Source organism: Zonotrichia leucophrys, chromosome 2, assembly GCF_028769735.1.
Source record: "Zonotrichia leucophrys gambelii isolate GWCS_2022_RI chromosome 2, RI_Zleu_2.0, whole genome shotgun sequence".
NCBI classification, from domain to species: domain Eukaryota; kingdom Metazoa; phylum Chordata; class Aves; order Passeriformes; family Passerellidae; genus Zonotrichia; species Zonotrichia leucophrys.
Genome location: NC_088171.1, coordinates 529,668 through 544,759, shown reverse-complemented (window position 1 = coordinate 544,759; position 15,092 = coordinate 529,668). Strand labels below are relative to the sequence as shown.

Sequence of the window (15,092 nt, the reverse complement as noted above, 5' to 3'; positions counted from 1 at the left end):
CTAAAAGCTATTTATCAGTTTCTATATTCTTCATTATAAACCCAGCTAACCAAACATTGTGCTGACAAGCAATCAGTTATTAGTTAACTACTAACTCTTAACTTCATCAAGGCCTACCCATTTATTTTAATTAATTCCAATTATTTTCATCATTCCAATAACGCTAATCCCTAACTAAAATCTTAGCTCCTCTGAAATCTCTAAACACCTTCAAGTTTATGTCTCAGTGTGAGCTCAGTGTGGCTGGAGCTGCTCCAGGTGTGACCCACCCATGGGCTCTCCCCAGAGCATGGGGTACCCTGTGGGATGAGAGCAGCCATTGCTGCTGGGGCTGCTGGCAGGGGACAGCTGTGTCCCCTGTGCTGTGTGGCTGTCCCTGCTGTCCCCTGTGTGTGTGTGGCTGTCCCCTGTGCTGTGTGTGAGCTGTCCCCTGTGCTGTGTGACTGTCCCTGCTGTCCCCTGTGTGTGTGTGGCTGTCCCCTGTGCTGTGTGACTGTCCCTGCTGTCCCCTGTGCTGTGTGACTGTCCCTGCTGTCCCCTGTGCTGTGTGTGAGCTGTCCCTGCTGTCCCCTGTGCTGTGTGTGACTGTCCCTGCTGTCCCCTGTGCTGTGTGAGCTGTCCCCTGTGCTGTGTGACTGTCCCTGCTGTCCCCTGTGCTGTGTGTGACTGTCCCTGCTGTCCCCTGTGCTGTGTGTGGCTGTCCCTGCTGTCCCCTGTGCTGTGTGACTGTCCCTGCTGTCCCCTGTGCTGTGTGTGACCTGTCCCCTGTGCTGTGTGTGGCTGTCCCTGCTGTCCCCTGTGTGTGTGTGGCTGTCCCCTGTGCTGTGTGACTGTCCCTGCTGTCCCCTGTGCTGTGTGTGAGCTGTCCCCTGTGTGTGTGTGACTGTCCCTGCTGTCCCCTGTGTGTGTGTGGCTGTCCCCTGTGCTGTGTGTGGCTGTCCCCTGTGTTGTGTGTGACTGTCCCTGCTGTCCCCTGTGTTGTGTGTGAGCTGTCCCCGGTGCTGTCCCTGAGCTGTCCCTGCTGTCCCCTGTCCCTGCAGACCTGCTCTTCGGGCTGCCTGGCAGGTACAGCGGGGTCAGCCTGTCCAACCGGCGCCGCGTCGTGTCCTACACCGTCACCCTGGGGCTGCAGCGCTACGACTCCAGGTGAGGCTGCCCTGGCACGGGCTCTGCTGCTTCCCCTCCTCGTGGCTCCTCTGCCCTCCCTTTCCTTGGGCTTTAGAGGGTCTCACATCTCTGAGGGTGCTTTTCTGGGAGAAAACTCGCTGTGTTTTATGGTAATGAAATACTCTCAGTTCTCAGCTGCCCTTCACGAGCAGGGTCTGTAGCATGCAGAGCTGCCAGGGGAGTTCCTGTGGCATCCACATCCCAGTTCCTTGTGCACAGACTGCTTGGCTTTCCAGTAAGCACTGCTGGAAACACTTTGGCATTGTCGGCCAAACTGGCATGGACGTCAGGTTTCCCTCTGTGGAGAAGCATGAAGGCCATGGTGAAGGAAAGGAGTTGGTTCTGATGGAGGGTTTGGATGCAGAGCTTTATTCTGGCCCACAGGCCTCTGAATGCAGCAGCAGCTCCAACAGAACTCCCTGAGCCCATGGTTGCTGCTCCTTTGAACCCCAGGGAGAGGGCAGGGAAGGGGTAGGGAGCCACCAAGCAGGGACAGGAGGGGAGGGACAAAGGGACAAGGGACACCTGGATGGCCCAGTGCCCCCCAGGGATAGAGGGCATCCTTTGGATCTGCCAATTCTGGAATGCCAGGATTGCAGACAGTGCCGGGAGGGGAAAGGAGAGGTGGCTGACACACCTGGGAGGGAATTGTCACGGGAGGGAGCCGGGTTTCTGGATAAACCCTGAACTCACAGCGCAGCACTGCTGTCCCCAGGTTCCTGAGCAGCCTGCGCTCGCGGCTGAAGCTGCTGCACCCCAGCCCCAACTGCAGCCTGCGCGAGGAGAGCGTGGTGCACGTGCACTTCAAGGAGGAGATCGGCATCGCCGAGCTCATCCCGCTCGTCACCACCTACATCATCCTCTTCGCCTACATCTACTTCTCCACACGTAGGTTGGGCCCTGGGGCGGGCTCAGGGTGCAGCTGGTGTCTGTAGCACCTTCTGGTTCAGCAGGAGAGGTGGTGGTGGGGTTCTGCCCTGAGCTGGCATGGAAAGGGTTAAAACTCTTTACCTGAGTCCTGCTCATTTGCCCCTCTCAGCCAGGGTGCTGTTATTTATTCCTTGTGATTCCTTTCCCCATCCCTGGAAGTGTCCAAGGCCTGGGGTAGTGGATAGACTCCTTTAAAGTCCCTTCCAGCCCAAACTATTCCACGATTCTTTGATACCTTCCAAGGTGTTTTCTGCCTCGGGCACCCTCAGACGCCGCAGCAATGCCTTTTTCCCCAGCTTGTTTCATCCATTATCAGCCAGATCATGTTCCGAGCTGGTGGCTTTAGACCTGTCTGGCCACGTTTCAGTTTGGGGCAGTGCTGGGACAGGTGTGAGCTGTGAGGCAGCACTGTCCCCTGTCCCACCCTGGCCTGGGAGCCTGTGGGAGCTGCATTCCACACTTGTTCTGGATCTCTGCCCAGAAAACAGCCACGTTCCCAGTTCCCCAAGCTAGCTGGGCAGCTCCAGATTGCTGGCCTACAAATGACAGAAAGCATGGGTTCTGCCTTCTCTGAAGCAACTTCTTCTCAAAATAATTACTTTTGTTAAAAATTCCGTTTTGAGTTCTTCATTCTGATCTGAAAAACCAAAAATGTGTCGAACTTTAAAATTTCTACGTTTCAGACACTGCAGTACCTTAATTTCAGACATGAGCAGTGCAGTACCTGCATTTCAGACACTGCAGTACTTTCATTTCATTTCAGACACTGCAGTACTTTAATTTCACTTCAGACACTGCAGTACTTTAATTTCATTTCAGACACTGCAGTACCTGCATTTCAGATACTGCAGTACTTCAATTTCATTTCAGACACTGCAGTACTTTAATTTTTACATTTCAGACAGTGCAGTACCTGCATTTCAGACACTGCAGTACATTAATTTAATTTCAGACACTGCAATACTTTAATTTCATTTCAGACACTGCAGTACCTGCATTTCAGACACTGCAGAACTTTAATTTCATTTCAGACACTGTAGTACCTGCATTTCAGACATGAACAGTGCAGTACCTGCATTTCAGACACTGCAATACTTTAATTTCATTTCAGACACTGCAGTACCTGCATTTCAGACACTGCAATACTTTAATTTCAGACACTGCAGTACCTGCATTTCAGACACTGCAGTACTTTAATTTAATTTCAGACACTGCAATACTTTAATTTCAGACACTGCAGTACCTGCATTTCAGACACTGCAGGACTTTAATTTCATTTCAGACACTGCAGTACTTTAATTTCAGACACTGCAATACTTTAATTTCATTTCAGACACTGCAGTACCTGCATTTCAGACACTGCAGAACTTTAATTTCATTTCAGACACTGTAGTACCTGCATTTCAGACATGAACAGTGCAGTACCTGCATTTCAGACACTGCAGTACTTTAATTTAATTTCAGACACTGCAATACTTTAATTTCAGACACTGCAGTACCTGCATTTCAGACACTGCAATACTTTAATTTCAGACACTGCAGTGCCTCCCCTCTGGGCTGGGGTGTCCCGTGCCCTGCTGGCTCAGGGTGACCGTGCTGTCCCCATCAGTGTCCCTCTGTCCCTGTCTGTGTGTCCACACCGTGTGCTGTCCCTGCTGACCTGTTTGGGCTGTTTTTTGCAGGCAAGATCGACATGGTGAAGTCCAAGTGGGGCCTGGCTCTGGCAGCAGTGGTGACGGTGCTCAGCTCCCTGCTCATGTCCGTGGGGCTCTGCACCTTGTTCGGCCTCACCCCCACGCTCAACGGCGGGTACGTGCCAGCCCTGCCAGGGGCACAGCTGGGGCACAGCTGGGCAGTTCATTCAGTGTGCTGGAAGCAGCTCCTGTGGGGCTGGGCACGGGCACTGTTGTATTGGAATATTACCAATATAGCTGGACACAGCGTGCCTTGGCTTGTGTGGCCCTGCTGCTGGACCCCTCCTCAGCTGTGCCTCTGTCTCCCCAGAGAGATATTCCCATACCTGGTGGTGGTGATTGGCCTGGAGAACGTGCTGGTGCTCACCAAGTCCGTGGTGTCCACGCCTGTGGACCTGGAGGTGAAGCTGCGCATTGCCCAAGGTGGGGTCCTGCCCTGGGGCTGGGACAGGGAAAATGGGAGAGACAGGGCTGGGAGAGGGAAAAGTGGGAGAGACAGGGCTGGGAGAGGGAAAAGTGGGAGAGACAGGGCTGGGAGAGGGAAAATGGGAGAGACAGGGGCTGGGAGAGGGAAAAGTGAGAGAGCCAGGGGCTGAGAGAGGGAAAATGGGAGAGCCAGGGCTGGGAGAGGGGAAAGTGGGAGAGACAGGGGCTGGGAGAGGGGAAAATGGGAGAGACAGGGGCTGGGAGAGGGGAAATGGGAGAGACAGGGCTGGGAGAGGAGAATGGAGAGACAGGGCTGGGAGAGGGAAAAATGGGACCTGCTACAGCCGTGGGTCTGACAGTCGGAACCCCCTCAAGCTCGTGAGTGAGGGACAGCTGGGCACAGCTGGGACAGGGCAGTTATATGACGGAGCACCTGTGGGGTGGAACAGCTGGACGGCACATTGATTGGAATATAAATAAGCGAGCTGGCTTGGTGGCCGTGCTGGACCCCTCCTCAGCTGTGCCTCTGTCTCCAGAGAGATATTCCAACTGGTGGGGTGATTGGCCTGGAGAACGGCTGGTGCTCACCAAGTCCGTGGTGTCCACGCCTGTGGACCTGGAGGTGAAGCTGCGCATTGCCCAAGGTGGGGTCCTGCCCTGGGGCTGGGACAGGGAAAATGGGAGAGACAGGGCTGGGAGAGGGGAAATGGGAGAGCCAGGGGCTGGGAGAGGGAAAACTGAGAAACCAGGGGCTGGGAGAGGGGAAAGTGGGAGAGCCAGGGGCTGGGAGAGGGGAAATGGGAGAGACAGGGGCTGGGAGAGGGAAAATGGGAGAGACAGGGCTGGGAGAGGGGAAATGGGAGAGACAGGGGCTGGGAGAGGAGAAAATGGGAGAGACAGGGGCTGGGAGAGGGGAAAGTGAGAGAACCAGGGGCTGGGAATGATCTCATTCAGGTCTGGGAAGGAAACAAGGTGACTTGTACAGCCTTTTGTTGTGAATACCAAGAACATAATGCTCCTGTTGTGGGCGCTGCCTTTTGGGATTATTGACCAAAACAGGCTAAATAAATATAAATAAATATTGGTAGGGGAGAGCTGGATCTCCTGGTTGGATACTGAGCACTGCCCTCAGGTCATGGATATCAGAAGTGCAGAACGCAGGTCCTGCAAAATTCTCCTGAATGTGTGACAAAATTATCTTTTCCGTTCTATGAATGCTCTGTGCCCATGGAAGGATTTGAGCGTGCTCACACCATGGAAAGATGGGATTTGCAGTCTTCAAAGCTGTTTCTAAACACCAGGGAGAAGAGATTCTAGAGCGATGCTGATTTTAGTTTTAGAAATCCAAGTGGTTTGGGTCCTAGATGGGAAACAGGACCCAGAACTCCAGTGGGCCTTTGCACTCAGGAGTTTTAGCCTGGAAGGGCCTTTTGGGCCTGTTGCCTGTAGATTCCTGGTTTTAGGGAGGGGAAATGCTGCTCCTCTGGCTGTGTCCATGTGAGGCACAGTGAGGAGGCTGCCCTGACCTGTCCCTGCCCTCCCCCAGGCCTGAGCAATGAGAGCTGGTCCATCATGAAGAACATGGCCACGGAGCTGGGCATCATCCTCATCGGGTACTTCACCCTGGTGCCGGCCATCCAGGTGAGAGGGGCTGCAGGGCAGAGCCTGAGCACTGCAGGGAGGCACTGGCAGCTGCTCACACAGCCAGGGAACTGGCTGGGCTGGAAAAGCCTTGGGACCATCAAATCCAACTGTCCCCAGCACTGCCACCACTCACCCATGTCCCCAGGGCTGCACAGATGTAAAATCCCTCCGGGCACGGGGACTGCACCCCTGCCCTGGGCAGTTCCAGTGCCTAACAGCCCCTTCTGGGGAAGAAATTTCCCTAATTTCTAATCTACATCTCCCCTGGCACAACCTGAGGCCCTTTCCTCTCATCCTGTCCCTTGTTCCTGGGAGCAGAGATGGATTGTGGCCAAAGAGAACAAAGAATGTGAATTGGAATCAATACCTTGTGTTCTCACACGGACTCCTCCAGCCCTGGGCTCTGAGCCAGCACCAGAGGTGGATCCCAGGGTTATCAGTGAGGCACTGCTGGCTTCCCTCGCTCTGGGGTGCAGGGGGAGCTGATCCCTGTCTCACCCTCCCACAGGAGTTCTGCCTCTTTGCCGTGGTGGGGCTGGTGTCAGACTTCTTCCTGCAGATGTTCTTCTTCACCACCGTGCTGTCCATCGACATCCGCCGCATGGAGGTGGGCAAGGGGCACGGCCCGGGGGGGTGGGCAAGGGGCACAGCCCCAGCATCCCACTCCTGAAAGGGGAAAAGGACAGAATCACAGACTCACTGAGATCAGAAAGGCCTTTAACCAGTCCCCAGCACCACCACTGTCCCTGTCCCCAAGTGCCACATCCTCGTGGCTGTTAAATCCCCCCAGGAATAGGGACTCTGCCCCTGTTCTGGGCAGCTGTGCCAGGGCTGGCCCTCATTCCAGGAGGAAATTATTCCTGATATTTAACCTAAACTTCCCCATGTCAGCTTGAGGCTGTTTCCTTTGATCCTGAGCTGTTACAGTCCTGGTTCTGTACGTGCTTGGTTACACACACAGGGATTGGGAAGAGAGCACTTGAGGGAAAAGGCACTCTTAGGAAGGACATGGAGCTGTGGGAGCAAATCCAGAGGAGGCATCAAGTGGATTAGAGGGATGGAGCAGCTCTGCTGTGAGGAAAGGCTCAGAGAATTGGGATTACACAGCCTGGGGAAAGGAAAGCTTAGAGACCAACTTGTGGTCTTCCAGGACCACAAGAAAGATGGGGAGGGATGTTGGACAGGTTAAGGGGGGATGTCTTCAAACTGACAGAGAGAAGGTTTTCATTGGACATTAGGAAGAACTTGTGAGGGTGGGCAGGCCCTGGCACAGGTGCCCAGAGCAGCTGTGGCTGCCCCTGGATCCCTGGCAGTGCCCAGGGCCAGGCTGGACAGGGCTGGGAGCAGCCTGGGACAGTGGGAGGTGTCCCTGCCATGGCAGGGGTGGAATGGGCTTTAGGGTCTTTAGGGCTTTAGGAATTTATGATTCCCTGGGTCTGTGAATGTGCTGGTTGGGGTAAATGGGCTGGGAGGAGGCACCAAGGAGTCACCCCTGCCCCTGGGGGCACAGTCCTTCCCCGGGGGTCCCTCCCAGCTCCCAGGGTCCCCTTGCACTGGAGCAGCCCCTCACCCCTGCCCTCTCTCTCTGTTGCAGCTGGCTGACCTGAACAAGCGCCTGCCCCCCGAGTCGTGCCCGGCCAGGCCCCCGTGCCGTGCGCGGCCGCTGCGCCCGGTGGTGCCACACACCCCGCACGCCATGGCCCCGCACGGCATGGCCCCCCACGGCCCCCACCCCATCACCCCCCACACCATCACCCTGCAGCCGTCCTCGCTGCGCAACCTGCGCCTGCCCAAGCGCCTGCGCGTCATCTACTTCTTCGCCCGCACCCGCCTGGCACAGCGCCTCATCATGGTACGTGGGGGCACAGAGACTGGCAGGGGGTACACGCACTGCCAGGGGGACACACAGAACACCAGGGACACACAGAGAGCCACGGGGCACTCATCATGCTACGGGGGCACACAGAGGCCACGGCTAGAGAAGCTGGATGGCACACACACTGCCAGGGGGGCACACAGAGCACCAGGGGGACACACAGAGAGCCACGGGGGCACACACACTGCCAGGGGGGCACACAGACTGCCAAGGACTCACACATTGCCAGGGGGGCACTCAGACTGCCAGGGGGGCACTCAGAGAACTGGGATGGCACACACACTGCCAGAGGGACTGCACAGGCAGGGGGACAGAGCAGTGATCTGAAGGGCAGGGGACAGGGCAGTGACACTGAGGGCAGGGGACAGGCATCAGTGACACGAGCACGTTACCTGCACAGGCAGGACAGGCAGTGCACTGAGGAGCTGTGTCCTAGCAGGGACAGGGTGACACAGGGCAGGGGGTGACACTAAAGACAGTGCAGTGCAGGGGCACTGTCTCTCTCCACACAGAGGGACATGGCATGGCACTGAGGACGTGTCCCTCAGCAGGGACGGAGGTGACACGAGGCAGGGGACAGGGCAGTGACACTGAGGGCAGGGAGGTGACACTAAAGACAGTGCAGTGACACTGAGGGCACTGTCTCTCACCCTGCACAGGCAGGGGACAGGGCAGTGACACTGAGGCAGGAGGTGACACTGTAGGCAGGGGACAGGGCAGTGACACTGAGGGCATGTCTTCACCGACGGCAGGGACAGCAGTGACATGAGGCAGGGTGACACTGAGGGCAGGTGACAGTGCAGTGACACTGAGGGCACTGTCTCTCCCCGCACAGGCCGGCACAGTGATCTGGATCGGAATCCTGCTGTACACGGACCCCGCCGGGCTCCGCACCTACCTCACGTCCCAGGTGACGGAGCAGAGTCCCCTGGGGGACGCAGGCCTGCCCGCCATGCCCGTTCCCGGCGGGGTCCTGCCCGCCGGGGACCCCAAGCTGGCCCTGTCCGTGTTCCCCTCGGAGCCCGTGCAGCTGCCCGAGAACCGCACGGAGCCCAAGGCGCGGCTGGAGCCCGAGCAGCAGCCCTGGGGCCCCGAGGGCAGGGCCAACGGGCAGCTGGAGCTGGGAACGGAGGCACAGGTCACCTGGGGAGCCGAGGATGAGGAGATCTGGAGGAAGCTTTCCTTCAGGCACTGGCCTGCCCTCTTCAGCTACTACAACATCACCCTGGCCAAGAGGCAAGTGCAGTGGGCTGGCGTGGGGTGCCACTGGCACTGGGAGCTGGGAGCTGAGCCCAAGGGTTTGTCTTGCTTCTGTCCTTGGTGCTCCATACTCACATAACCTGGTTCCATGGGGCTCATCCCAGCTGTGTGTGGGAGGAGCTGCTGAGCAGGGCCCCTGGGGTGGGCAGAGCTCACAAACCCTCCAGGGCTGTTCCTCTGGGGATCAGGGTGCTTCCACTCTGCTCCTGGGTGGTTTGTGTGCTTGGTGTCTTGTGTCTTCCTTCATCCTGGAATTGAAGTTTTCAAACATGCAAAACAAGAATAGGAGGCTCAGGGGGCCCTTGTGGCTGTGCACAGCTCCTGACAGGAGGGGACAGCCAGGGGGTCAGGCTGTGCTCCAGGGAACAGGGACAGGAGGAGAGGGAACGGCCTCAGGGGTTTCCAGGGGAGGGTCAGGGTGGATACTGGGAAGACTCCTTCCCCAGAAGGGTTCTGTGGCCCTGGCACAGCTGCCCAGGGCAGTAGTGGAGTCCCCATCCCTGGAGGGATTTAAAAGCTGTGTGGATGTGGGGTTTGGGGACATGGCTTAGTGTTGGCCTTGGCAGCACAAGGGGAAGCAGTCAGACTCAATGGTGTCAGATGGTTCTTGCAACCTCAGTAATTCCACAGCTGTCTGATACAATCATCTGTAAGGGATGGAAATAGTACATGTGAGGAAGAGACAGCTGAGCTGAAGGAGCTGCTAGGTGAGACCTCCCAGCCTGCAGCACACAGGAAACCAGGCTTAAGTTCATGGGATCCACTCGATCTCATCAGGCTTCATTTCTGTTGGCTCTTGGAAGGGTTAAAACCTGGGGAATAGCTTTAGAGGAGAATATTTCAAGGAGACCTTTAGTTGAGAGCACCTGAACTTACACACTGAAGGCACCGTGATCCCTGCCGTGGCTGCCTGTGCCCTGGTGCCCCTCCCGAGCCGCTGTCCCTGTGCCCGCAGGTACATCAGCATCCTGCCGGCCATCCCCGTGACGCTGTACCTGAAGCCGCAGGAGGCGCTGGAGATGCGGCACCCGCAGGAGGCGCGGCGCTCGCAGCCCTTCCTGGAGCCGGCCCCGCGGCCCGAGCGCGGCACCGGCACCGGCACGCAGCCCCGCGGCCACCAGGACGTCACCCTCTACAAGTACCGTGTCTGCCTGCGCCTGCCCCAGCCCCGGGGGGAACAGGGCTGCTTCAGGCTGCTCCTTCAGGGCTGCTTCCTCAGGGCTCCTCGCCCTGCTGGCAGAGCAGACAGCTCCTGAAGCTGCAGTGCCAGAGCTCAGCATGCTCCAGTGCAAAGCAGCACCTCGGGGTGCTGGGGATGCTCCAGTGCAAAGCAGCACCTCGGGGTGCTGGGGATGCTCCAGTGCAAAGCAGCAGCTGGGGATGCTGGGGATGCTCCAGTGCAAAGCAGCAGCTCGGGGTGCTGGGGATGCTCCAGTGCAAAGCAGCAGCTGGGGATGCTGCAGTGCAAAGCAGCAGATGGGGATGCTGGCGATGCTCCTGTGCAAAGCAGCAGCTGGGGTGCTGGGGATGCTCCTGTGCAAAGCAGCAGCTGGGGATGCTGGGGATGCTCCAGTGCAAAGCACAGGGCAGCAGCAGCACCCGGGGTGCTGGAGATGCTCAGTGCAAAGCAGCAGATGGGGATGCTGGCGATGCTCCTGTGCAAAGCAGCAGCTGGGGTGCTGGGGATGCTCCTGTGCAAAGCAGCAGCTGGGGATGCTGGGGATGCTCCAGTGCAAAGCAGCAGCCCAGGGTGCTGGGGATGCTCCAGTGCAAAGCAGCACCTCGGGGTGCTGGGGATGCTCCAGTGCAAAGCAGCAGCCCAGGGTGCTGGGGATGCTCCAGTGCAAAGCAGCAGATGGGGATGCTGGGGATGCTCCAGTGCAAAGCAGCAGCCCAGGGTGCTGGGGATGCTCCAGTGCAAAGCAGCAGCTCGGGGTGCTGGGGATGCTCCAGTGCAAAGCAGCAGCTGGGGATGCTCCAGTGCAAAGCAGCAGCTGGGGATGCTCCAGTGCAAAGCAGCAGCTCGGGATGCTGGGGATGCTCCAGTGCAAAGCAGCAGCTGGGGATGCTCCAGTGCAAAGCAGCAGTTGGGGATGCTCCAGTGCAAAGGGAAATTGGTGCATTCTCGCACTTTTCCATCACTGAGGGCAGGAATGGGCTGTGCATGGAGGCCCTTAGGGCTCCTGCAGCAATACAGGGTGACCAGGACAGAAGGTCAATTTGGGGGTTTAAATGTGATTTCATAGAAGCCCAGAATGGTCTGGGTTGGAAGGGACCTTAAAAGCAATCCAGTCCCACTCTGTGCCATGGGCAGGGACATCTTCCACTATCCCAGGGTGCTCCAAGCCCTGTCCAACCTTGCCTTGGACACTTCCAAGGATCCAGCAACCACCTGAATATAATTTGATAATGATTTATTGGGGATCAGATCAAACTCTGGTGCAAGGAGCTTCCCTCTCTGTGGAGACAACAGCTCACAACCCCTGCCTGAATCTGCACGTGCTGAACACACTGTCATCCCATCCCCAGCTGGTGTTTTCTTAAAATCTTAGTTACTCATTACTTTCCTTACTGAAAAGCCTCAAAATCTTGTAATGGGGAAATTGTCATTTTCCCATTAAACTCCCCTTAATTTACAACAAATCTCTGTAATTTGTTGAAAAGCCTTCTCAACTGAGAAACAGACCAGCATTATGAGTAATCCTGGCACAGAACTTGCCAAATCTATCCGTGGACTAGAAACTGGAGTTTATTTCCTTACCTTCTTGTCTCTGTGTGTGTCCCCAGGGTGGCTGCTCTGGGCCTGGCATCGGGCATCCTGCTGGTGCTGCTGCTGTTCTGCCTGTACCGGGTGCTGTGCCCCAAGAACTACGGGCAGAACGGGCCGGGCCGGCGGCGCCGCGGGGACCTGCCCTGCGATGACTACGGCTACTCACCCCCTGAGACCGAGATCGTGCCCCTGGTCCTCAGGGGACACCTCATGGTACGTCCAGCTTTGCAATAAATACCTCTGGGAGGGTTATTGGGGCGTGAAATTCCTGCAGCACGCTCTGTCTCCTCCTGGGGCTGGCTGGCTGCACTTCCACCATCAGCGCCTCTGGCTTCCATTCCCTGCTTTGCTGGGATGGCTCCACATTGTCCACATTGCTGAGCTCCAGGAGACAGCTGGACGTGGCACTTGGTGCCCTGGATGTGGCACTCGGTGCCCTGGATGTGGCACTCGGTGCCCTGGATGTGGCACTTGGTGCCCTGGATGTGGCACTGGGTGCCCTGGATGGGGTACTCGGGGCTCTGGACGTGGCACTCGGTGCCCTGGACGTGGCACTCGGTGCCCTGGATGTGGCACTCGGGGCTCTGGACGTGGCACTCGGTGCCCTGGATGTGGCACTCGGTGCTCTGGATGTGGCACTTGGTGCCCTGGATGTGGCACTGGGTGCCCTGGATGGGGTACTCGGGCCTGGATGTGGCACTCGTGCCCTGGATGTGGCACTGGGGGCTCTGGACTGTGGCACTGGTGCCCTGGATGTGGCACTCGGCGCTCTGACGTGCACGGGGCCCTGGATGTGGCACTCAGTGCCCTGGATGTGGCACTCGGTGCCCTGGATGTGGCACTCGGCGCTCTGGGCTGGGTGACAAAGTGGAGGATCAGTCACAGGTGTGACTCAGTGCTCTGGGAGGGATTTTCCAGCCAGGGTGAGTCTGGGATTCTTCCTGTTCTGAGATGAAACAAAGCTCTTGGGCATTCAGACAGACGAGTTTGCAGTGCTGGGCTGTGTCTCCCAGCAAAGCTGTGTCTCTGCTCCTGATCCTGCCTTCAGACTGGGATGGAATTTTTTAGGGAAGGCAAGACAGGTGGAGTCTGTTGGGTTTGCAGCAGTGCAGTGCACACTGAGGTCTCTGGGCAGAGATCCCGGAATCCCAGAATGGTTTGGGTTGAAAGGGACCTTGGAACTCATCCAGTGCCACCCCTGCCATGGCAGGAACACCTTCCACAAGCTCCATCCAACCTGGTCTCAGACCCTTCCTTCCATGTCCTCACCGTCCCTCAGTTCCTAACCCAGCCAGTTCTGACATGAAGTCCATCACCTCTGCAGTTCTGCAGGCACAGCAGGCTGTGCTCAGCACGCAGAGGCCTCGGTGGTGCCCACTGAGCCGTGCTTGTCCTTGTCCCCCACAGGACATCGAGTGCCTGGCCAGTGACGGGATGCTGCTGGTGAGCTGCTGCCTGGTGGGGCAGATCCGCGTGTGGGACGCGCAGACGGGCGACTGCCTCACCGTCATCCCCAAGCCCAGGTACGGCCTGGCCGTGTCCCCGTGTCCCCACAGCGCTCCCGGGAGGCAGCCCACAGCCAGGGGCTCAGCTCTGTCCCTCATTGCAGGCTGCGCAGGGACAGCAGCGGCATCTTCGACTACCAGGAGGGCTGGGACGCCAGCCCGGACGGCAAGAACGGCCTGGAGGACTCCTTTGAGAGCAGCCACCAGCTGAAACGGCTGCTGGGGCCCCCGCAGCCGCCGCTGTTCTGTGACCAGCCCGACCTGACCTCCCTGATCGACACCAACTTCCTGGAGCACGCCAAGGCCGAGCCGGAGCCGCGGCTGCGGGCCGTGGGCGCGCGCCGCAAGGACTCGGGCTACGACTTCAGCAGCCTGGTGGGGAAGGTGTACGAGGAGCACGGCGGCTCCGGCTGCAGGAACGGCACCTTCCCGGGGCTCCCGGCCCCGCACGGCCCCGCCGGGCTCTGCGGGAGCGGCGGCCGTGCCCCGGCCTGTGGTGGGGACGAGGGCGGCTGCGGCGGGGACGAGAGCTGCGCCGGCTGCGACACATCCTCACCCCCGCCGTCCTGGGGAGGGGACCTGGAGAGCTCCATCTGGAGCCTGGAGCTGCAGGGGAACCTCATCGTGGCTGGCAGGAGCAACGGGAAGCTGGAGGTGAGGAGTGGGAACGGGATAACGGGAGGTGGAGATGAGCAGGGATGCCGAGGGGGAGGTGGAGATGAGCAGGGACACAGTAACAGGGAGGTGGAGGTCAGGAATAGGGACACAGTAACAGGGAGGTGGAGAGGAGGAACAGGGACACAGTAACAGGGAGATGGAGATGAAGGGGTACACAGTAACAGAGGTGTAGATGAGTGGGGCACAGTAATGGGAGGGTGGAGGTGAGGAGCAGGGACACAGGAGCAGAGAGGTGGAGATGAGCAGGGATGCAGTAATGGGAGGTGGAGATGAGCAGGGATGCAGTAATGGGAGGTGGAGATGAGCAGAGATGCAGTAACAGGAGAGTGGAGATGAGCAGGGATGCAGTAACAGGAGGGTGGAGATGAGGAGCAGGGACACAGTAACAGAGGTGGAGATGAGGAGCAGGGATGGAGTAACAGGGAGGTGGAGATGAGGAGCAGGGATGCAGTAACAGGAGGGTGGAGATGAGCAGGGATGCAGTAACAGGAGGGTGGAGATGAGGAGCAGGGATGCAGTAATGGGAGGTGGAGATGAGCAGGGATGCAGTAACAGGAGGGTGGAGATGAGGAGCAGGGATGCAGTAAAGGGTGGAGATGAGCAGGGATGCAGTAATGGGAGGTGGAGATGAGCAGGGATGCAGTAATGGGAGGTGGAGATGAGCAGGGATGCAGTAACAGGAGGGTGGAGATGAGGAGCAGGCATGCAGCAATGGGAGGCAGGAGGTCACACAGCCTGGCAGCACGGCACAGGGAGCTGTGACTGCTCACTCAGCCCAGGGGCTGGGAGCAGGGCACACAGAGCTGTTCAGGATCCCAGCACACAGAGCTGTTCAGGATCCCAGATCCCTGTGGCCAGTGCTCCTGTGCCCAGTGTCACCCAGTGCCCCCTCCTCCCCAGGTGTGGGATGCCATCGAGGGGACCCTCCGCAGCAGCAATGATGAAGGACAATCCGGCATCACCGCCCTCGTCTTCCTCAACAACAGGTGACTCCTTGTGCAGGTGCTGGGAGATGCCAGCCCCAGCCTGCACGGCAGCTCCTGGCAGCAGAGGCTGGCCTGGGATGTCTCCTCCCTGGAATCAGTGTCATGGAGTGTCCTGAGCTGGAAGGGGCCTCAAGGACCATGGAGTCCAACCCCTGG

The 15,092-nt window shown here is 58.1% G+C and overlaps 1 protein-coding gene across 2 annotated transcripts in view; it reads left to right on the top strand.

The window, feature by feature from the left end:
• SCAP (SREBF chaperone) overlaps positions 1 to 15,092 on the top strand; it is a 64,352-nt gene that overhangs the window by 40,792 nt on the left and 8,468 nt on the right. For both annotated transcript variants that reach the window (XM_064703705.1, XM_064703704.1), the window contains exons 6-18: positions 1,041 to 1,146; positions 1,883 to 2,055; positions 3,780 to 3,906; positions 4,102 to 4,214; positions 5,764 to 5,858; positions 6,370 to 6,468; positions 7,456 to 7,713; positions 8,573 to 8,973; positions 9,953 to 10,135; positions 11,785 to 11,980; positions 13,175 to 13,290; positions 13,377 to 13,926; positions 14,851 to 14,936. In XM_064703705.1, the coding sequence (XP_064559775.1) occupies positions 1,041 to 1,146; positions 1,883 to 2,055; positions 3,780 to 3,906; positions 4,102 to 4,214; positions 5,764 to 5,858; positions 6,370 to 6,468; positions 7,456 to 7,713; positions 8,573 to 8,973; positions 9,953 to 10,135; positions 11,785 to 11,980; positions 13,175 to 13,290; positions 13,377 to 13,926; positions 14,851 to 14,936 (2,503 nt within the window). The remainder of the gene's footprint in view (positions 1 to 1,040; positions 1,147 to 1,882; positions 2,056 to 3,779; positions 3,907 to 4,101; positions 4,215 to 5,763; positions 5,859 to 6,369; positions 6,469 to 7,455; positions 7,714 to 8,572; positions 8,974 to 9,952; positions 10,136 to 11,784; positions 11,981 to 13,174; positions 13,291 to 13,376; positions 13,927 to 14,850; positions 14,937 to 15,092) is intronic.